General features: G+C 42.8%; 2 protein-coding genes across 2 annotated transcripts in view; one reads left to right on the forward strand and one right to left on the reverse strand.

Annotated features, from left to right (window-relative positions):
• Positions 1–1880: 1880 nt before the first annotated feature.
• LOC109875190 (T-cell acute lymphocytic leukemia protein 1-like) lies at positions 1881–8283 on the reverse strand. Its single transcript, XM_020467422.2, has 4 exons — positions 8130–8283; positions 6026–6566; positions 5311–5399; positions 1881–4100 (listed from the first exon to the last, which is right to left on the reverse strand). Exons 2-4 carry the CDS (start codon positions 6496–6498, stop codon positions 3607–3609), a joined length of 1056 nt encoding a protein of 351 aa, XP_020323011.1. The 5' UTR covers positions 6499–6566; positions 8130–8283; the 3' UTR covers positions 1881–3606.
• A 13950-nt stretch (positions 8284–22233) lies between these two features.
• The window catches only part of LOC109874617 (roquin-1-like), a 39239-nt gene continuing 38229 nt past the window's right edge, over positions 22234–23243 (forward strand). The window contains exon 1 of the mRNA XM_031809848.1: positions 22234–22474. The gene's annotated coding sequence lies outside the window, so the exon portion shown is untranslated. The remainder of the gene's footprint in view (positions 22475–23243) is intronic.

Below are 23243 nucleotides of genomic sequence, written 5' to 3' on the forward strand. Positions count from 1 at the left end.
AAACTTAATTTGTAAAATTATAATTTAAAAAAATAAAAGAATACAACTCCAGCATAAATGGTGCAAGAAAAGGTAGATGGGACTTTGTGACAAGTCTAACAAACCAGTTATACTAGCCATCACATCTTATCAATCATCTCATGCCAGGTTGAGACCCAATTGTTTCTGTCTGCTGACCCACCGTGCTTCTACACCTGCATTGCTTGCTGTTTGGGGTTTTAGGTTGTGTTTCTGCACAGCACTTTGTGACATTGGCTGATGTAAAAAGGGCTTTATAAATGAATTTGATTGATTGATATTTGTGTACCAGCACTGCCTGTACTGTTCACCCTATCTCTGTACATAGGATATTATAACCATAGAAGGTCCATGCACAAGAAGACCACGTTTGATCGAAATCCAAATGAAGGAAATCATTTCTGTCGTGTGTGTACCATAACTTGCACGATGAGTAAATTACAAGTCAGCCCTTCTGGTGATGGTCTTGAGTCATACACGTTTAATAGAAACCATAAAAACGAGTGACATCGCCACCTGTGGGTAGAGAACGAGAAAAGCAGCTTTCCACCGTCCTATTTGTCCAGGTCAAAAGACATAAACCATTTATGTGTGTATATGTGTGTGTGTGTTGGTATATACTGTGTGTGAAAATATAAATAACTGCCATGGCGGTGTAGGCAGTGTAATCTGTACCCAGCAGGCTGGTTCCCCACTGTGTGAGAGTCAGTGTATTGTTCCTGCAGCGCAGCAGATAACAACTCATTAACATACAGAATCATTTGGCTGCAAGAGCCACTCTGCCATCCATCTGCACTGAGCTGATAAATCCGCTCACACGCGCACGTGCACACACAGACATGCATGTACACACACACACACACATAGACACCCGCACGCACGCACACACACACACACACACACACACACACACACACACACACACACACACACACACACACACACACACACACACACACACACACACACACACACACACACACACACACACACACACACAGTCCCCCCCCTGCCTTTTTCTGTCACTCTCTCTCATGCACTTCTCTGTCCCTGTTTTCCTGTTTCTCTTTTTGGATGGACAGTATGACTGCAGTCTCCGGGCTGCAGGTAAATGTTTGGCAGTCGAGCCACAGAGTTAGTTATCGAGGTCGCAGTCCAGTCAGTCATAGCCTGATGTGGAATACTGGAGGGGTCCTAGAACACCTGGGTGCCTCCGCTTTACTAGAAACACTGCACTTTGGCTTTTGCTATATCTGCAAGTGGAGCCGATATCACAGTAATTCATACAAAAACATGAAACATATTTTGTACTGCAAGATGATCATTAAGTTAAATGGTCGTGGTAGCGTTCATGCATCATAATGGCTTCCGTGGTTCACTTCTTGAGTTTTGTTCCGCATCATCGTGAATGAACAACTCTTCGTGTTTCATGTGATTGTTGGGTAATGCTCCAGATGGACTGAGTGTGGAAGGTCTTAAAAGAGTGTGAACCACTTTCACAATGGCAGGATATCCTGAAGGTCACTGAGCCACTCTGACCTTTGCAGGAAGTTGTCACTTGCTAAGAGGAAGTGAGGATTCCAGACTCCAGTGGGAGTGTTTTACATGCCGTGATATGGATTTACAGCACATTGTCCAGGCTGTGTTGAAGGGGGTGGTTCACTGCATTTGTGCTTAATTTAGCCCCCAAATATAGGAATTAGTTGTTTTTTAATTCTTGCAATTGTTGTTCAATAGTCTGAATTATGTGATGGGTGATGCTTCCTAAAATAATAATAATAAGTAAATAAAGAAAACTGAATCATAAGAACGCTGGAAAAAAATTGTGTGATACAAATGATTTATAACATACATAATCAGTATTTTGTTGCCTTTTCTTGTGTTCATTTTATTCAGCATTTTATATAAAAGTCATCAAGTTAACATTGCATATAGTCATAGATATATTTATCATACAACAAACATGTTATTTTTTTTACTAAACAGAACATACAATGTCCCTTCGCTTTACTGTAGTTCATAAAATAGTAACCAAAGGTACCAAGATAGGCTACTAAATGTATGTTGAAAAAGCCGTAATGAAATAACCAAACTACAGTGATGTACACCTCACTGTTTACTGACATAAAACTGCTGGTGTTGTTGATCATCCCAACAGAGAGAAGGAGGGGCGTATTTAGGAGGCGATATACTTAGTGTACCATACCAAACCACAACTGCAATACAGTGAGAAAAACATTAAAATAGATATTTATAATTTACAAAATGGTTGGAAGTGAGCGTATGATTTCACTGGATCTCAGTTACAGAAATACTATTTGTACCTCTTGACAGGATTCATTTTGAATTTGTATACCTGTGGCTGTTGTAGTTGCTAGCAACCTCGCCGCACATATGTCCATCTTCATGCTTAGGCAATATGTCTCAGAAATCAAAACTGTTCACACAGATTGTACTCGATATGTGTGTGTGTGTGTGTGTATGTGTGTGTGCGCGTGTGCGTGTGTGTGTGCTTAACGGTCAGTTGCCATGTTACTCTGCGTCGTTTTACTCAACGCTAATCAGTCATGTGTGGCGGAAATAAATAAATAAGGTACCACATTTGTTATATCATTATATGTGTTTGACATTCATTTACTAGTTGACATGTTGTTCACCCACTTTTGAATGAATAGTATGTCATCAGGAGCACAGAGCAGAATCCTTCTCAAAAAGCCACCTGCCCTGAAAGCCCTGTCTAAAATATAGGCCACTATATCAAACTGCCTAATCACATCACTTGACATGAACCACTGTCAAAAGATTTTAGAAGTTAGGCTAATGTTATATGTACATGTTTGATCATGTGTTGAGAGTGCTAAATCCTTGCTAAAGATAACACATTTTAAAGCAAATAATAATGGTCTTCAATGTGTGATTAAATGTGCATTTTTTTGGTGTGAGGATTTGGCATCAAGCCATTGCTATCAGCGAAACAGTTATGTTGTTGTCGTGTTGTCGTAAACTTTCAGAACAGTTCAAATGGACCTCATTGACAACTGGTAAAGATTGATCTTATTCTTAACCCAAGGTGAGAGACAGCATGATGGCATTCCTATTGACATTTCCTGGTGTGGACTGATGCGTCGCCTGCTGGTACCATGGCATCAATGACTTTTATGACGATGACATATGATGTATACTGATAACATGATAGTGTAACAGACTGTATTTGAACATTGATAATGCAGGAAATATGAGGTTCCTCAACCCAGGTCCTAGACAGCATGAAGCATGCATAATTTACAAGTCTTTCATTTTGTTAACCAACTGACCAAAAAAGGACCAAAAAAAGGACATTAGAATCCTGATGAAGTGAAATTCTGGCATCAGCATGCTCCCCGAACCCGAAGCACCGTTCTTTAGATAGAGCTCAGAGATGCTAGGGCCCTTCTCAGACTCATCCATATTTGAGTCATCCCTCTTCTGGGGACATAAGTCAATCCCTTTGTCTCCCTGCGGTCCACCATCAACTCCACCAACTCCGTATCCACCATCGTCATCACCGACACCACATCGCCATCATCCCCACCACTATTATCATCGCCGTCATCGCTGGCTGCCGCCATCTTGCGGGCGTGCATTGCGTCGTAGGTCCCTACCGCGCGGCACGGGCACAGTTCTCGGGGCTGGAGGTGAGTCTTGGTCCTCGGTGAAGCTCTCGGGGCTGCCGTCCCCGTCTGGCAGACTCCCACAGCTGGACCCGGGCGACAACGTGCCCTGGAGGAGGAGGTCGTCCTCCCTGGCCAGTCCCACCCCGTCCTGACGAGGGCCCTGGGGTCCACCCTCACGGCCCCCCACCAGCAGCCCTGTCCCGTCACCCACGCCCACGGTGGCCCCTCCGTCCTGGTCGTCCAGCAGGTTGGACAGGAAGCTGATGTACTTCATGGCCAGACGCAGGATCTCGTTCTTGCTCAGCTTCTTGTCCGGTGGGTGGGTGGGGATGAGCTTGCGGAGCTCGGAGAACGCCCCGTTGACATTCTGCTGCCGCCAGCGCTCCCGGCTGTTGGTGAAGATCCGCCTTACGATCTTCGGTTGGCCAGCTGGCGGAGGAGAGGAAGAGGGGAGGGAGGTGGAGGGGAGGACAGAGGAGTAATGGGAAAGATACGGGATGTGGGAAAGGGGATGCACAAATGAAGAGTGAGACTCAGTCAGTCCAAATGTCGTATTCTCTCAAATTCTGCCTTGATGTTTGTCTTATCTGCTCTACAGAATATACTTGGTCACTTTAGATGTAATCCTTCCTCTTCACAAAGTAAATTGAAAAGCGACAAAGTGATGAGAATGTTTTAATGGTGGTGAAGTAGTCGAGGGAGATACAAAATGAGAATAGCGGCATGACAGAAGCCAGCGTATTGGTGGTGACGAGTGACTGCATTTTCCATTTCTGAAGACAGCTCTACTGGTTAACTAGCTGGTTATGTATTGTAAAGCAACCAGAAGTGGGACTCTTTAAACACTCTAGCACAAGATATAACATAGTGAGCTGACCAATTTATTTAGACAACAGCACTTTTGTAATCTGTATACATGTACTTGTCTATTGCTCTGCCATATGTGAAAAGGTTCCTGAGTTTGGCACACCGATTACGCTGTTGGGTTGGCGAGCACAGTGCCGCGGGATGGACTCTAATCTTGCCTTTGCTACATCGATGTCAGAATTGGGATAGGAGACGCAGCGGGTAACGTAAATGTATGTTATCCATTATCATATATTTCCCAATGTGGTGTTTAATATAATGGTACATATAGCCAATGAATAACACCTGCGGCTCGCGTCGGAAACTGCGGGATGCATTTGAGAAATACAATATCCCGTTGGTGTACAGTATACCATTTCTTTCTCTTGGAACACACCCAGCCTCCCATAATCTGCCAGCTTACTATGCAGCAAAGCCTTGGCAAGGTGGCAGCTAACTCCCTCCACCCTCCCCCACGCTATTTGACTGTGAGTGACTGATCGAGGACACGAGACGCTGTATCCTACAGATGTTTCTAATAAGCTAAAACCATAGATATCATATTCGACATCATTGACTAGTTTTGGAGATTTGTTTAGGAGTGCTCTATAGATTGATGGTCGGTCGGTAGCCTATTTTCTTCAATACCTGCCCATGTTGCGGCCATGTCGTTGGATAAACGGAATGGGGTGATATTGGGATGAGGAGAGGATTGAGAAGAAGACTGTGAGCAGCAGGAGGACACAGCAGAGGTGCGTCTTACCATACTTAGAAAGATCTAAAATGCGCCTACCCTCGTCGAGCTCAACCTCGTAAGGCGCAGGACGGCGCTTCACCCTGTTGCTGGGGTACATGCCGTACTGTTCCGACTCCCCTCCAAGACTAGTGGCAGAGAATAGATATGAGAAACAGGTACACATACTACCATACACACAAACTACTTACACACAGGCACATATACAACAGCTTACCACTATTATGTGTAGGCAATACCAAAATCTTTCATGAAATGTATAGCCTTATTATAGCCTGTATAATATATGACATACAGATGGTCTCCGTGTCCAAAATTGCAACCAAAACACATAAAGTGTAACACATCCGTTACATAGGCACAAGTAGTCTAACCTGAAATCTTTGCTATTCAGACTAATAAACAGAAATAAATCTGACTGCAATTAATCAACACAGGTAGCCTAGAGGTGAAGGCTCTGACAAATACCTTTGTGAAGGTGAATGAGCCAATTGCCTAGATAACAAGCTACTACATTCACTTTACTGTTTCTCCGTTATTTAGGTTTATAGGTAGGCTATAAAAAACATGTTTTAATGTAGGCTATACCTGTAAGTAATAATTTACAAAGGATTAGGCCCATTCTGCCACAAAAATAAACGAAGATGAATAACGTATAGACGTCTATAGGCTATAATTATAGGCTATATTATTTAGGGGGGGGGCAATCAGGATAATATTTTTCAAAGCTATATTATAGTTTATTTTACTTTACCTGTTGATGGCAGCGAGAGGTTGCGCCAAGTTGTAGAGCATTGCTCGCGCCGGGAGAGGGAACGCGTTTGGGCTCAGCTGAACCATTCGAGCGTCGATCAGCGCGTCTCGGTGCGGCAGCGGCAACGGCACGGGTGGTCTGCGAAGCTCCGTGATCGGTACCGTTTGACTGTCGGTTCTCTGCTGTCCCGTCTTTATATCGTCTCTCCTCAAGAGCTCGATCACTGGTACTTCCCTTTTCAGGTCAAGGGCGTCGTAAGCGGTTTCCTTGGCAACGCCGTTTAGGATGATGGTCCCGTTGCGCGTGTTCCGCAGAGGCGCGTCATCTGTCTTAACCCTTTCCCCAGTGAAGTTCCCCTCCTTCGAGTCCTCCAGGTCTTGGCACCCATTCTCCCTGATGGAATCCTGCTTCAGCGGGATGCATGATTTGGCACCGGGACTTCCAGGACAAAGATCCAGCTTCATTTTTTCCATAATTTCATCACGTTGGAGTTATATCCTTTGAAATGTCTCTCTATAAATCAGCTGTCGAAAACACCACACTGTGGGACAGAAAACACTTTGTAAATGCATGTAATATAAAGAGGACTGATATAGAAACATTATTGTTGTTGATTCAGGTCAAGGCAGTCAACAAAGGCATTTCCCGATAATTTCATCACTCCACGATTCCATCATTATAAGGCTGTTATTAATCTGTGTAGGGCAGTTGGCATAGGCCTACATGTATCCTATAAAGCACCACATATATACATTTCGTATAGACTCAAGAAAATAGCCCCTAAAATGCAGGCATCTGTGCAGCAAATGTTAACATGCTTTCAATTCAGAACTGGTGGTAAATGTCCTCATCAATGCTACAAATATACTGTGATTCGCAACTCGTTGCCATGTTGTTTTGGAGCCTATGGTTGTTTTATTTTCCCCCAACATGTTGGATTAGACCCTAGATAAATCCTATAAGGCTGATCGAATGGTTCGCTATTAGGAAACCAAATAGACTAGGCCTTGTAATTCTCCAAATAGCCGACCTATGGCCATGTTTGAGTGCACCACACTGAATATTTTTCAGAAAATAAGTAATAAATGTAGTTTGAATAGCGAACACAATGATTATGAATCAAGCGCGGGGCACGTTACGAGAGGTCAGTCAAAAACATAATTGACTGCCTTTGATCGCCAATGGTGTTGTTCAGCTAAATACTTTCCACCTCAAACTACTGTTTTTAAACGTCCGTTATTCTAATTTGAAAAACAGTGGCCAAGGCCTAAATGGAGCAAGCATTCAATATGACAGTTAAAATGAAAATTGGTGTTGCTGTTTTTGAAAATGACCTTTTCTTCAAATCCTATAACAAAAACATTTTGCGAGAAAAGCCGTCTGGATTGTGAGCATTAACTTGAAATATTTCCTTTTGAAATGACCTATTAGGCCTATTTAATTTGATCATGTGAAATAATGTATTATTAACAATAGAGTAAATGAATCTCATTCTTAATTGTCTTTATTGTTGAAACAAACCTCATCAAAATGGCTTTTCTCTGAGGGATTTTAGTTTCTATGGTTAAAGCTATAGCCTACGATCCAAAAGGCAGTCACTTCGATTATAGATTGCATCAGACATTTGGAACAAAGGTTGACATCACCGAGCTATTGTTCGAATGTTTGATTTATTTTTCGTTCCCTTTTTGGTTCTATCGATGCTGTAGTACTGACATGTGTAGCCTACCATAACCCAAAACAACGAAGAAACCACAAGCCAATCCTTTTGAACTGTAGGATAATAATATAGCTTACCATTGTCAATGAGACAATAACAAGAATGATTCATATTCATACAATCATTAAAATAGGCCAAAACAATCACACAAAACCGTTTCGAACCAATAGCCACATAATTATTTATGATTCGCCTATAATTGTTTAAAAATAAATCCCCAAAAATAATAGGGCCTAATGCGTTCCTAATGTATTCTAAAGTGGCCAACCAACGAACAATAACGAAAAAACACTTCAAACACACTTCTAATTGTAATTCAAAAATGTTTACCGTGCAAACCCCAGGCATGGAAAAAGGAAATATCGATTAATTTTATGCGCTTACCGTTCCCGACGTCTTGTTGATGCTAGTGTGAAAGTGGAGCCATTTTGTGAGTGGGTCATCCATGTCTGAGGTTTTTTTTAGTGCCGGTGAAGTGCAGTGTGGAACTGGAAGTGAGGTTTGAGTTATTCCTCACTGCGTCCAGCGCGCCCGCTCAGTATGGGGAGCGGAACACGAGCGCAATGTGGCCAGGCGAGATAAGCGCACGGCAGCGGACTCTTCGTTCCTGATAAGCCACTAAACCCATTATTTATGAAATGATTCATTATTATTTGGCTGTCGTAGGCTATATAGGCTTGTGGAGGGCAAAGCATAAAGACATATGGATGCAGCTTCAGTAACTACAAAGATGCGAGGTATAGGCAAAAGGTGAATCTATGTGGTTATATTTTCCTGATATTATTCCGCCCCTGGAAAATAAACAAACAAGTCTGTAAGGTACAATATGTTTATCTTTGTCGTGCATAAGGCTTAATTTCCAATTAAAATTAGGCAATACAACCCTATAATTTGTAGACCGACACTGATAATAATAGTCATAGGATATAATAATAATAGCCTAATAATCATAATTATAAACTAATCATAATCATTAGGCTGTAGTAATATACATTTCAGTTGAATCGAGGCCTATTCTCTAATATTCTATTATATTAATTTTAACATCAATACTTTGGAGATGACCAATGTGTAATTTTGTTGTTGTCTAAGTTGAATACACAAATGGACCCAATACCAAATGACTTCTGATGCTGGAAGGAATTGTTCACTGTCATTGTTTTTATGTAGCTTATCTATGGGGTAGCCATGCCTGGTATTCGTGGCAAATTTAGCGGGAGTCCCCGGGGGTGACATGGCTGAGAGAGATAAAACCCATATCAGCTCGCTTTCATCGGATAAGCGGAGGGAGAAATCAGCAGTGACGCACCATCACTGGAGGACATACAGCATAGGCTATAGGCTAAATGGTCAGGTATTTTCCACGCTTTTTTTGTTCATTCAAATGAAGGGCGCAACTAGCCTATCATAATTCCGTTTTATTGGAATATATTACCCCATGTTCGATAAGGATAGGCTATAGCCTAGTAGGCTACGATTAGGAATATAGGCCTTGGTTTACAGTCTGTGTCTATAGCCTAACCTACTTTTGTCGGACCATCAGAGGTGGCAAGGTTTAGGCCTAATTCTTAAACTTAGTATAATGTACAATAACACTTACTTGGCCATTGATATGTAGCCTATTCTACAAAGACAAGTTGAGACAGAGTGTGCGGCTGTCCTTTTCTTTTTCAAGTGTTCTACTCCAGCACCTCGCCTAAACAGGTGTGCGTTTCTTTCGTCTCCAGAGACATATTTACTGACACGTCTAAGCTTCAGACTGTGGAGAAAACGTCCTACGCTAAACGGAACACATTAGAGCCACTTAATTCCATTGATAAAAAAAAAATCCCCACCAATGTCCCCTCCTTCACTAGCTCTCTGTTTTCACGCCTTGAAAGTTGAGTGTCACACGACCTTTGACATAATATCACGTGCTGTGGATGACTGGTCACGACAAGCATCCTCTTACATCCAGTAAAAGCAGACTGGGCAAGCTGTCGGCTATACAAAAAGAGAAAAACAAACACTAGCCTATTTCCCAACCTTTTTCGTTAAAGTCAATCGATTGACTGCAGAAGGAGACACTGCCACACAAAATGGAAGAAGTATAACATACGGTAGGTCTATAGCGTTGATTAATAACATTTGAGAAAGAAATTAACCACCTTGGTAGCGGACTAAACTTCACTCCATTGTGAATTAAGTTTCTGATGAATTTGACCAACAGCGTGGAGCCGAGACCAGGCTACATCGATTCGCCCAGGGTAAATACAAATTTAAAAAGTAAATTAGGAAACGCCCGCCTTGTACGTGTTTGCCTTCTGTAGTTGCGTGCCTTTATTTGCCGAAATCCAGACGTTTTCAATCAACGTTAATCAAATAGCCTACAACTTTTATTGAAAAAGTCTGGATTTCAGCAAAGAAAGGCGCGCAACTACAGAGTGCAAACATAGGTACAAGGTGAACGTTTGATATATGTATTTTTTAAGTATTAAGTATTGACCTTCGGCGAATCAATGTAGTTGGAGATTCAATAAAAACCTGGTCTCGGGCCCCAAGCTGTTGGTAAAGTTCATAAGAAAGTCCGCTACCTCGGTAGTAGAGATATTTGATGAATGAGCTTTTTCAACAAAGCTTGCAATTAGATTCGCAAAGGGAGGCTGTGTGTTAGAAAAAGGTCAACTATTGGGTTGAACTGTCATTTAGCAAGTTACCAAATATTGCATAGGACGAGTGAGTGCAGGTTAAACAGGTAGCCTAATTTAATAAACAGATTTCATTATCACCTTCGAAACAATGTGTGATTTATTGTGAAATGCAAAATGACCATTAGGTGCAGCATCTTCTTTCTCCTGTTATTTGACATCAGTTTTGATTTACCAGTACTTACATTTGCCTGAATCTTCAAAGACTAGGCCTAATAATGGACAAATATAATTGCGTTGATTATGTCCTTCCTTTGGTTCTCCCAGAGTAAAAAAAAATCTCTCATTATGCTTGCTTATTTCCATTCTCGTGTTTTCGTCATGACATCATCACAGGGCAGTGTCCAGTGTTTTTTTTATTTATTGAAATGGATAATGGAATATTCCAGTATTGCATTGCTCATCGCTGGTTCTGACGGAGTGGCAGGATATATGGATAGAGGCGGTGCTGTTGCGGGTCATGAGACCTGACACCGGATCCAGGGTCAGTCTAGCCACTGCCTCCCCGTTCACCTCCAGGATCTCATCCCCCTCAGCCCCCAGGAACCATCCCCTACCTGCTCCACATACACACCTGAGATGAGAGAGAGGGGTGGAGAGAGAGGGGAGGAGGGGCATAGAGGGATGGAGATAAATGGGGCTCTGGTAAGCTCTAGGAGAAGGGTCCCATCAGGGAAGTCCTGGATGACAAGCCCCATGGGACCTCTTCCACACTCAGGGCTCTCTGGATCACTGTAGAGATAGTAGGATACAGACATTCCGGTGAAATGTAGTGGGGGTATATATTTACCTTCATGAAAAATTGGTGGCAGTTGTCAAAATCGGGCTCCTATTGGAAATTGGGTTCTTACAATAATCTAGCTATATGGTTTGTATGAACACAAGGCATTTTGCTAAGTCAAACATTGCCTAGTGTGAAATAAGGTCTACAATCTACACTGAACAAAAATCTAAACGTAACATGCAATCATTTCAAAGACTTTCCCGAGTTACAGTTCATATGAGGAAATCAGTCAATTGAAATGCATTCATTAGGCCCTAATCAATGGATTTCACATGACTGGGAGTACAGATATGCATCTGTTGGTCACAGATACCTTTAAAAAAAATGTAGGGGCGTGGATCAGAACACCAGTCAGTATCTGGTGTGACTGTATACCATTTGTATTCCATTTGCCTCATGCAGCGTGACACATTTCCTTCGCATAGAGTTGATGAGGCTTTTGATTGTGGTCTGTGGAATGCTGTCCCACTCCTCTTCAATGGCTGTACGAAGTTGCTGGATATTTGTTTTTATAAAAAAATATATATATTTCACCTTTATCTAACCAAGTAGGCCAGTTGAGAACAAGTTCTCATTTACAACTGCGACCTGGCCAAGATAAAGCAAAGCAGTGTGACAAAAACAAAAACACAGAGTGCAAATGAAGTAAGGAAGTAAGGCAATAAATAGGCCAATAGTGGCAAAGTAATTACAACTGAGCAATTTACACTGGAGTGATATTCTGTATGTGCAGATGACGATGTGCAATTCGAAATACTGGTGTGCAAAAGAGCAGAAAAACAAAAACTAATATTGGGATGAGGTAGGTAGTTGGATGGGCTATTTACAAATGGGCTGTGTACAGCTGCTCCAACTATTGGCTGGAACTGAAACACACTGTCGTACATGTCGATTCAGAGCATCCCAAACATTATCATGCATCACGAGGTGATGGCGGCAGATGAATGGCACAACAATGGGCCTCAGGATCTTGTCACGGTAATACTGCGCATTCAAATTGCCATTTATATGCAATCTTATTCGTTGTCCATAGCTTATGCCTGCCCATATCATAACTCCACCGCCACCATGGGGCACTCTGTTCACAACGTTGACATCAGCAAACCGCTCGCCCACATGACGCCATACACGCTGTCTGCTATCTGCCCGGTACAGTTGAAACCGGAACTCATCTATGAAGAGCATACGTCTCCAGTGTGCCAGTGGACATTGACGGTGAGCATTTGCCCACTGAAGTTGGTTATGACGACGAACTGCAGTCAGTTCAAGACCTTGGTGAGGACAACGAGCATGCAGATGAGATGGTTTCTGACAGTTTGTGCAGAAATTCTTCGGTTGTGCAAACCTAAAGTTTCACCAACTGTCCGGATGGCTGGTCTCAGACGATCCTGCAAATGAATAAGCCAGCTGTCGAGGTCCTCGTAAGGCATGGTTACAAGTGGTCTGTGATTGTGAGGTCGGTTGGACGTACTGCCAAATATTCTAAAATGACATTGGGAGGCGGCCTATGGTAGAGAAATTAACATTAAATGATCTGGCAACAGCTCTGGTGGACATTCTTGCACTCAGCATGCCAATTGCACACTACCTCAAAACTTGAGACATCTGTGGCATTGTGTTGTGTGACAGAACTGCATATTTTTAAATGGCCTTTTATTGTCCCCAGCACAAGGTGCACCTGTGTACTGATCATGCTGTTTAATCAGCTGTTTGATATGCCACACCTGTCAGGTGGATGGATCCTCTTGGCAAAGGAGAAATGCTCACTAACAGGGATGTAAACAAATTTGTGCACACCATTTGAGAGAAATAAGGTTTTTGTGCATATGGAATGGCATTTGTTCAGTGTAGATGAAGAAGAACTGCGTGTGTTTGTAGTGTTATCAAAAAGGATGACAGTATTCACATTCCCCCTTTTCCTTTATGTTCCATGTTGTCCTGAAATTTCTTGATTGGAATTGAATTTCTGTTTCATTATAGTTTTTTTTTACCGTTTGAAAGATTGGAAAGTACAGAGTACTATTGGCAGAGCTAGTTGATTTAGAGCCTATACACAATGATATAAATCTCTCTCTCTCTCTCTCTCTCTCTCTCTCTCTCTCTCTCTCTCTCTCTCTCTCTCTCTCTCTCTCTCTCTCTCTCTCTCTCTCTCTCTCTCTCTCTCTCTCTCTCTCTCTCTCTCTCTCCTCTCTCTCTCTCTCTCTCTCTCTCTCTCTCTCTCTCTCTCTCTCTCTCTCTCTCTCTCTCTCTCTCTCTCTCTCTCTCTCTCTCTCTCTCTCTCTCTCTCTCTCTCTCTCTCCTCTGCATCTCTCCTCTCTCTCTACTCTCTCCATCTCTCTCTCTCTCTCTCTCTCTCTCTCTCTCTCTCTCTCTCTCTCTCTCTCTCAGGCTTTAAGGCACAGGCACCCCTCCCAGAATGGTTGAACTCTCCTCTCCAGACTCTGCACAGAGGAGGCTTCCGAAGCTGGGCCAGTGGGGACACCTGGTGACAGAGAAGCACATTGCAACAAGGTGTCATCATCAGTGCAGTTGATGTTGTCTCCTGAGTGCTGACAGTCTCTTGTATGTCAGCCATGAAAATACATCTCAACATGAAAATGTTAAAGAATGATATAAGAGTAAAGTGCCATAGGCCTTTCTGTTGCTTAATGAGTTAGTGAGAATGCAACTGAGCTGACCTGAATTGAAGGACTGGTGCTTACTGTGCACAGTGCCTGTCGTGAGGGGGTCCTCTGCTGGCGGGCGTTGGGGTGAAGCCTGTGGGTGGGGCGGAGCTGGCCAGAGGCGCTGAGATACTGAGCTGTTCCATGCTGCTGGAGCACCCTCCCTTCACCAGCCTGCCCACACTGTGCAGCCCAACGAAGGAGAAGAACCGTCGCAGTGAGAGTTTGGGTCTACCGTTCCACTCTGCCATAGACCTCCCACACACGTTAGCAACGTGTACAGACAGAGCAGCACCTCCTCCATGCTTCACGGTGGGAACCACACATGCGGAGATCATCCACTCACCTAATCTGCATCTCACAAAGACATAGTGGTTGGAACCAAAAAGACCAAATGACAGATTTCCACTGGTCTAATGTACATTGCTCGTGTTTCTTGGCCAGTGCAAGTCTCTTCTTCATATTGGTGTCCTTTAGTAGTGGTTTCTTTGCAGCAATTTGACCATGAAGGCCTGATTTAGTCTCCTCTGAACAGTTGATGTTGAGATGTGTCTGTTACTTGAACTCTGTGATGCATTTATTTGGGCTGCAATCTGAGGTGCAGTTAATTTGAATGAACATATCCTCTGCAGCAGAGGTAACTCTGGGTCTTCCTTTCCTGTGGCTGTGCTCATGAGAGCCAGCTTCTTCATAGTGCTTGATGGTTTTTGTGACTGCACTTGAAGAAACTTTCAAAGTTCTTGAAATTTTCCAGATTGACTGATCCTCATGTCTTAAAGTAAGGATGGACTGTCGTTTCTTCTGTATACCACCCCTACCTTGTCACAACAAAACTGATTGGCTCAAACGCATTAAATTCCACAAATTAACGTCTAACAAGGTACACCTGTTAACTGAAATGCATTCTAGGTGACTACCTCATGAAGCTGATTGAGAGAATGCCAAGAGTGTGCGAAGCTGTCATCAAGGCAAAGGGTGGCTAATTTGAAGAATCTTAAACAAATCAAAATATATTTAACACTTTTTGGGTTACTACATGATTCCATGTGTGTTATTTCATGGTGTTCATGTCTTTACTATTATTCTACAATGTAGAAAATAGTACAAATAAAGAAAACCCCTGGAATGAGTAGATGTGACCAAGCTTTTGACTGGTACTGTATATTAAAACTGAACAAAAATATAAACTCAACATGTAAAGTGTTGGGCCCATGTTTCATGAGCTGAAATAAAAGATCCCAGAAATGTTCCATATGCACAAAAATCATATTTCTCTAAAAAGTTTTGCACTCATCTGTTTACATCACTGTTAGTGAGCATTTCTCCTTTGCCAAGATAATTCATCCACTCGACAGGTGTGGCATATCAAGAAGCTGATTACACTGATTCCTCTCCCAGAATCAGGACCTCCCAAATGGTGACCGCTGCCACTTTGGGGCAGCCACTGCTGGGCTGTTCTAGTTGGGGGATCCCATCTGATTGAGCTGGTAGGACACAGCGAGTGACCTTCCTCCCCTGATTCTCCTCCGCGTTTCCGGGCTGGGCCGTAGCAGTCTGTGGTTCGGGCACCGGAAGATCCCTAAGATTAGATCCACAATCTTTACATTTCCTCACCAACATCGCTGACTCCGTCACCTGGGTAGAAACAGCATTCGTGAAACTGACGTCCTCCAGTATTGGAGTAGGGCCTGTAATGCTGATTCTACGCTCTGCCTTCTTTTCTAGAATGCCCTTGGATTTCTGGCCCGTGGCCCGCCCACTCTCCCAATCCAGGTAGCAAGACTCCGCTTCGTTCTCTGATTCGTCCTCAAACCACACCCGCGTGGGCGAGTTCCCATACCGACGATTATGTGTGTGTGTGTCAGTATTCCTAATACCATTTGCTGTGAATGGATCCCACTGATACAGTATAAAATGGGATTTCAGGAACAAAATAACCATTACGTAAATGCCATGGTGTAAGCCACAGAGCAGTCTCTGTATCTCTAAAATACCCGCGCTGTGTTTCCAATCAGAAACCAGAGTTATGATTCTGAAACGATCAGTCATTGGTAGTTGGGTCGTTCCACGAAACGAGTGCCTTTTTGCATCCCTTTGATATTTTAAGTAGAAATTGTGCATCAATACTGAATTTCAAAAGCCTGTTACATGAAATAAAGTGCCCTTTAATATAGACCACTTGGATAATTCAATAAATCAGATTTTGTATATGAATAAAGGCTCGCTAAAGTGCAAATATTCAGCATTTTGACATGTGCCTCCATCAACCTTGTGCCAATTCTAGGAAGATTTCAAACCACTTCATCCAAAAATGTCTCCCAAGTTTTCACCGTCATTGTAAAGCACTAGCTATTTTGTTGCTTTGACGAAGTCATTTCTGATGAGGATTAATTATTTATTATGATTAGTTTACGCCTGTCCCTCATTCTCAGGTCAACCTTGTTATGTGAACTGAACTTTTAATATGGTGAAACTATTCCTTTTTTATTGTTATATAGAAATATTAAACACCTAAGTCAAATCAGAGTGTAAAAACAGGTGAGCTGGTAAAAAATATCATTTTTTTAAAGGGCCATTTTCTGGTGTTTTGTGGTGGAAAACTGAGCTGGTCGAGCATAACAAGTCAACCCTGTTACCCGTAGACAGACAGGCTAGAAATTACCGTTTTTTTTGTGAAGCCTGCCTTCAATTGCCACTCTCTGTTGCACACAAAAAGGTTCCATTCCTGCTGTCACGAGCAGATTTATGGCTGATTTATTATTAAATTGTCAACCCTTTTACAGTCAACCCTGTTTCGGTCAACCCTGTTAATTTATTTGGTACTTAATAGGCACTTACTATAGTACTTTTTAAATTTAAGCTCTTGAGATGGGAAAACATGTTTTTTATTATGTTAAACATGTGCTCTTTATGGCAGAATGTAAACATTTTGTGAAATAAATCAAAAGGTTTTTTTGGAACAAGTTACACTTCTCAAAAGGTACAGGTAGCCAGACAGGTGGTCAGATGAACAGAAGAGGGTGTTGATAGAGATCGACAAAGGAACAAATACAGTTGATTGACAGCAGGGCACAGCTGACTTACGGGTTATATATCTGGGCAGAATGGGAAGGTTGGAAAGGTTGTCTTTGAGCTAGTAATTGAAGTGGCAACATGTTTGTTTATCGATTGATCATAGATATGGAAAGATAGCACCCCTTTTATCTTCGTAAAGGCGTCCTCTGTTACAGCATGGGCAACACCATTGGGGGCTAGCTCCATTTTAAAGTAGTCAATTTATTCTTCTTCTATTGGTGTATTAGCGGTTTTTAAATAAATGCTGGAGTATGTATAGTCTGAACAGTTTTAAAGCTGCTAACCTGGTTGGAATTCTGTGATTCTTCCTTATTAAACCATAGCAAGTTCCACCTAGTTGACTACTTCAAAATTGTGAAAGTCCTCAATGGTGCTGCCCATGCTAAAGCAGGCTTTTGGTCCAAGTGCGCCATCTATCTACCTCTATGATGTTGCTACAACACCATTGAAGAATGCAGTTGCCCTACCCTTTACTGAATCCTCGCCTTGCATAATTGATGCAGCGGTTGGATCCGTACCCACACGAAAGAAGTGTATTTTTTCCCCGACTCATTTGCCTGCACCACACATCTGGGGCCTTCAGTTGTACCGAGCTGATTCTGCACCGGTACATATCCAGAGAACATCATATGCCCTACGGATAGACTTATAGAGAGTGGAGCTATGAACACCCGAATCTTCAACGTTAAGCCTTCTTATATAAAATCAGATAGGACTGGAGCATGGTGGCGAGCATTATGAGAGGAGCGTCATATGCCCAACGGCGTAGCTTAGCCCCTGTATTGTACTTTATCCACTGTATTCCACTTGATCCTCTGCTCTATCTGCTTTAGTGGCCAAGAGAGCATGACACGCCCTTATCGCTGTCATCTGCATACTCATCCACTCCTGGATGTAAGGAAGCTGTTGTGTCTGTAGCTTAGCTTTGTGATGCTTCGTATTTACCCACTACTTCCACTCTCACGGGAGAGGTGTGATCGGATGTCATATGCTTTCTTAGCATCTTTGCTGTAGCTCTGACAAAAAATCATTTTGACATGGTTTTCCAGCTGTGGCCAGCCTGCTTTCATTGATTTGTTCAAAGTGATTTACGCTTCAACCATGTCCCTCGGGGCAATGCAACGTTCAGGTGTGCATGATGCTAGTGAGGACAACGTTTTATTTTTGAACCAAATAAAGAATATATAGGGGGGAAAAACTATCCCCCATAAAGGTAGTTGAACCCCCATCCATCCTTGCACACACACCCACCCACCCCACTTTTCTATGCAGACAGACACTAGTGATATTCCTTACCGGGGCAGCACTTGTTGTGGAATGGCTGAATCCCACTCATGGTCCCGCAAAGGCAGATGTGTCTAGAGACACTGAAAACAAAAAAAGAGACCTTTCACCATTAAAATAAATCTTTCCAAACTTAGTTCCATGCCATGCAAATGGACCCTCATGCATTCGTTGCAACAAATCCAAAGGAACCGTTCAACTCAACAAGCTTAGCATTAACACAAATGCTATTACATTGTTACACAAAGCCACTTTCAATTCACATGGTTGACGTTTAGGGGTGAAGATGCATCAAGATACATTTACATGGTAGGATATTTGAGATACTTTGGTCACAGTTTAGCTCTAATGCAAACTGAGCAGCAGAAGTGCATTGTTAAAGCATGTATGCAGGCACTAAAACTGTGGAGGGCTTTACTCAGCCATTAAGGTTGAAGGTAAGCCACACATCACATCAAACCCATGGAACGAACCCCAAGCTCATCTCGGATCCGAATGCCTGTCAGATTCATGGGCCTTACAGATCGGTATTAAAACATTATCATCTGACTGTGCTATGCACTCCGTGTTACTGTGGTTCAACTTTAACCCCACCCCGCACAATCACACGCGTACAAACAAACAAACAAACGCACACATGGGCAGACGCAAAGAAGGATATAAACAGACTCGCCACTCCCCAGAGTGCTAATAATAGCTCCACAACACCAACACATCTGTTCCTCTAAGTGCTCCTGGTGGTGGGAGGTACTCACGGAAACAGAAACAATAGAGCTCTGATCGTCTGACACAAGATCTGAGACTGGGCCCCAGACTGAACAGTTCTAAGCACATTTTATAATGAACGGATTTACTTCATCAACGACGCCTGGTTTGCTTACAAAACAATTGACATTCACTTGAAAAGGAGGTGCATCTAAAAGGTGAAACTAAGCCCTCCTTCCCAATCCCAGCATTATCGAGCAAATTATTTGTGTTCCAAAGCTAGACCACATGCACGTGTGCATGTGCTACCATGTACCATGTTCTTCAACCATGAGCGGTCAGCAAGGGGAATTTAGTATCTATCTTTTTCAGTTAACTTCTCCAAGTACCCAGACTTGTCTTACAACAAGGCGTACCAACATTTCATATCTTCACTGGAACTTCATGATCATACCATCTCTGTTGTCTATCTGGTCGACACAGAGGTACGGGATGTCCACGGCACCTTTCTCCTCCCCACCCGGGTAGCAGTGCAGGCTGTCCGAACATAGCATGTCCCAACAGCCCTTGTCCTTGAGAGGGTGGCATTAGCAGGGGGTTTGTCCTTCAGAGACACAAATGACGTGGCTATGGGCATCGTGGTCTGAGTGCCTACGGTAGACTGAGTGGCTACTCCGTTCAGTCTCTGGGCGTGCCACCCTGCAGAAGCCTTTATGGGTTGCCCAGTGTTTGTGAGAGGAGGTAGATGAGGAGGAAGATGAGGATGAAGAAGCAGGTTTTGGAGAAGGACGGGGGTCCTCCATCTTTCCGCCGGTGCTGTCCGACTGGATGTTGTCCAAGCTCTCCAAGCTGGCCCCCTCCCCGAACCCACGAGGCTGCCCTGGCACACATCCAGCCAGGCCTCCCCTCTCCCCCTTTTCTGCCCGCTTCCCCATGGTACTCCAGCTCTCCTGCCCCCTCTGTGGTTCAGTCAGGTAGGTGTGGAGCTGTACCCTGGCCACCATCTCCTGCACCACATCGTCTTCACTACTGCTGGACCTCCTCCTTTGGTCAAAGCACCGGGAGGGCACGGGCAGTGGCACCTCCCCCTACTGCGGGCCTTCTGCCTGGGACGAGACAGGCCCCCCCTGCCTGGAGCTCTAAGACCCTCTTGTCCTCCCACTCCCTCTTTCTCTCTCTCCCGCTGGATTTCTGGGAGAGTGCATTCACCTTGGACTGCAGGTCATGGACGGCAGAGCCTGGAGCAGAGGGGGAGGAGGGGGAAAGTAAGGGAGAGGAGGCAGAGAGTGTGCCAGGCTCGAGGACGAGGCTCAGGAGGAAGCCCCGGTCATCAGAGGCTTTTGTCCAATGCAAAGAGCTGGCAGAAGGCGATATTTGTGTGATTTGCACCTTTTCCTCCTCCATTGGCTGACAAGGCAAAGAAGACAAGTTTGATTGGAACCTAATGAGGAGAAAGGGATCACTAATTGTTGCAGGCAGCTGGTAAAATAGACTCACTAGAACTAGGATATTTGAAGTAGTGGATTTAATTCAATGTCTACCCTTTATCAAATGATTACTACATAGGATAATGGATAATCATTTAGAATGGAAATAAGCCACCAGTACATAAGAAACATATGTGTGATAGCTGGCATTGTACTGACCATATAAGAAAGTGGTGTTGCCATAAAAGACATGGGATGAAGACATTAAAATATATATAAAAAAGTGCATTACTTGTAATTTTGTTCTATTTTCCTTTATGATCAGCTGCAGACTGATTAGGCACAGGATTTGTCCAGTTGTACTAATAAAAGTAAATCGTATAAGAACAACAATGATCTGTTACTAAGCATCCAACTGTAGGCTATCGCACATGAATGAATGACCTATTTGCAACTGAAAGAATTCCCCTGACATTGAGTTTAAAGTGTACCAGAGGATAGAAATACACAAAATAATTTCAAAATGACTATAAAATATCTGATCAAGGTCAATAACCTACCTGGACAGATGTAATCCACCACCCTTGAAGAAAACTTGTGAATCGGTCCAATTCGACCGATTTACACGTTTTCTCTCTGAAAAATGTAGTTAACTTAATCTGATTGTTATAAGGTTCCATGACTTTGTCCACACAGGGCATCTGAACACACAATATACATTTGGACGATTTTCATTAAACGTTGGGTGTTTTATTTAACATTTGTGCCCTTGTGGTGTTCCTGGTAAAAAATTAAAAATGACCGGTCATTTTGTGTATAAAATTTAGTTGCCCATTCATCAGATGGACACAGTTCCTCTCCCAGACCCCCACATGCATGTATGTTTGAGCACACACCTCACTCCCTTCTTGGCATCCATGGAAACCTACACCGGAACCTTTCCCCAATAGAATCTTTCGCCCACGGGAACCACACCTGTTGACATTCTCACAAACAATCGCAACATTGTTTCAATAATACATAGCACTTTTCTCGCAGCTCTGGTATATAGCTTTTTTGAGGCCTTGCTCACTATTCATTCTGTGGCAGCACAATGATCAAACGATATACTGTATGTGAGGCTCTTGATCATATCTTTGATCATGACACTGGTGAGGAGGAGAGAGTCCTTGTTAAAATTTCACACAAAGTAGTCTGTGATAAATAGCACAATATATGTAATCTGGGTATTTGTTATAGTCAAAATAATCCATACATTTTACTCAAAAACGAGTTGTATGAGCTCAGGTCAATGAGGCCTACAGGCCATAAATAGCAAATAGAAGTTCAAAACGTGTAATGTTCACAATAACTTAAGTTAAAAAGATCTAACACAACATTAGGTGATATTATTATGGATTTATAATCAGATATAAAGGGGCGGTCATTCTGGACCGGGAACACAGAATTAATTAACATGAAACGAACATAACAGGAGGGTTAATATCTTTGAATATACGATTAGGATTGTTGACGTCAACCGTCTGTATTAAACAGAGAGCGATGCTATGCTACTAGTCTCAGTCGTTAATATAAATAGCCAAGCCGTGACAACTCTGATATAAATATGTTTTTCTCAAAGTTGCGGGGATGTCACGTGTCTTACTTATATCAGTACACTCGTGTAACAACCATCATTAAGAAACGTCTATTCAATCAAATAAACCTCACGTAGCAAATAACCATTCCCTTTTTGGGACCAAATTCGAAACTCATTGATCTCCATACAAACAAAGCATTGCTTGGTAGGCGAAAAACGCCACCTACTTGGAGGGACACATATTTTCCACCGACATGGGCCGCTACCGCTTCCTCTCTGGCCATATCCACTAGACGTGACAGATGGCGATGCTGCCCGACATGTTTGCTGTGCACTGGCATTCTCCCACCGACCGGGGGTGCAGTCGCTCATCGCCCACCTCAAATGTTAGCGAACAAGCCAGACACTCAGTTGACACCCTCAAACTTCGGCAGCAGCCAAGCTGCATAGGCGACATGGCTTCCGATAAAATAACACAAGATTTTTCTAAAGACAGATAAAAGTCTTCCAAGTGTTTTGGAATGAGTGAGTAATTTGTGCATGTAAACGCTAATATGTTATGAACCGTGAACAATACATGTTCGTTAACGACGCCTAGTTTCTGAGCTAGCCTAGCCAGCTGGCATGACTGAGAGCTAGCATCCCACTCAGCTCGCTAACTACGTAGCAGTATGTTAACTGGCTTATTTAATTTACTCGCCAACAACATTCTGCAACCTGGTTTAGTAATTGGATTGCCACACAACGATAGCTAGCTAAATATTTGATATTCAGTTAACTAGACGTCTACTATAGTAAAACAGTAGTGTTAAATATAGCTAACGTTAACTAGCTTAGCTAACACAATTGTAGCTATTGCCACATGAAATGGCTTTACGTTATCTAGCTAGCACGATTTCCCTTGTAGTTAGCTATTTGTTTTACTTGTAATGTTAATGTGGCTAGTTTAACAGCTAGCTAACTTACCTAGTTTCTTTAACTAAATTCGTTTCATGCGTTTTTGTTTTCGTTTCAGTCATGAAAGCATCTAACGTTAGCTAGATATCTAAGGTTGTTTACCATATATAGTAGCCAGTTAGCTAATTGTCGCTCGAATTTAACTCAACTATTTAGCGACTTGCCATAAAGCTAGTTAGACGTGTTGTGTTGCGTGGTTAACTAATTGGTATTTGAAATAAAAGGCATGAGTATATAGAAGCTGTAGCTAAACTTGCAGAATCAAATTGTTAGTTAGCTAATTCTGCGCAGCATAAGTTGGCTAACTAGCTACGTTAGTTCAAGCAGCACAAGTAGC

The sequence above is a fragment of the Oncorhynchus kisutch genome, linkage group LG30, assembly GCF_002021735.2.
Source record: "Oncorhynchus kisutch isolate 150728-3 linkage group LG30, Okis_V2, whole genome shotgun sequence".
In the NCBI taxonomy this organism is placed as follows: Eukaryota; Metazoa; Chordata; class Actinopteri; order Salmoniformes; family Salmonidae; genus Oncorhynchus; species Oncorhynchus kisutch.

Bases quoted from the DNA above. Each gene is read 5' to 3' on its own strand.
- LOC109875190 (XM_020467422.2), bottom strand. From the start codon at position 6,498: ATGGAAAAAATGAAGCTGGATCTTTGTCCTGGAAGTCCCGGTGCCAAA. The intron at 5,400-6,025 runs GTAAAGTAAAAT...CTCTGCCACTAG, and splicing joins CCTCTCGCTGCCATCAACAG to TCTTGGAGGGGAGTCGGAAC. The intron at 4,101-5,310 runs GTAGGCGCATTT...CTCCTCCGCCAG, and splicing joins CGAGGTTGAGCTCGACGAGG to CTGGCCAACCGAAGATCGTA.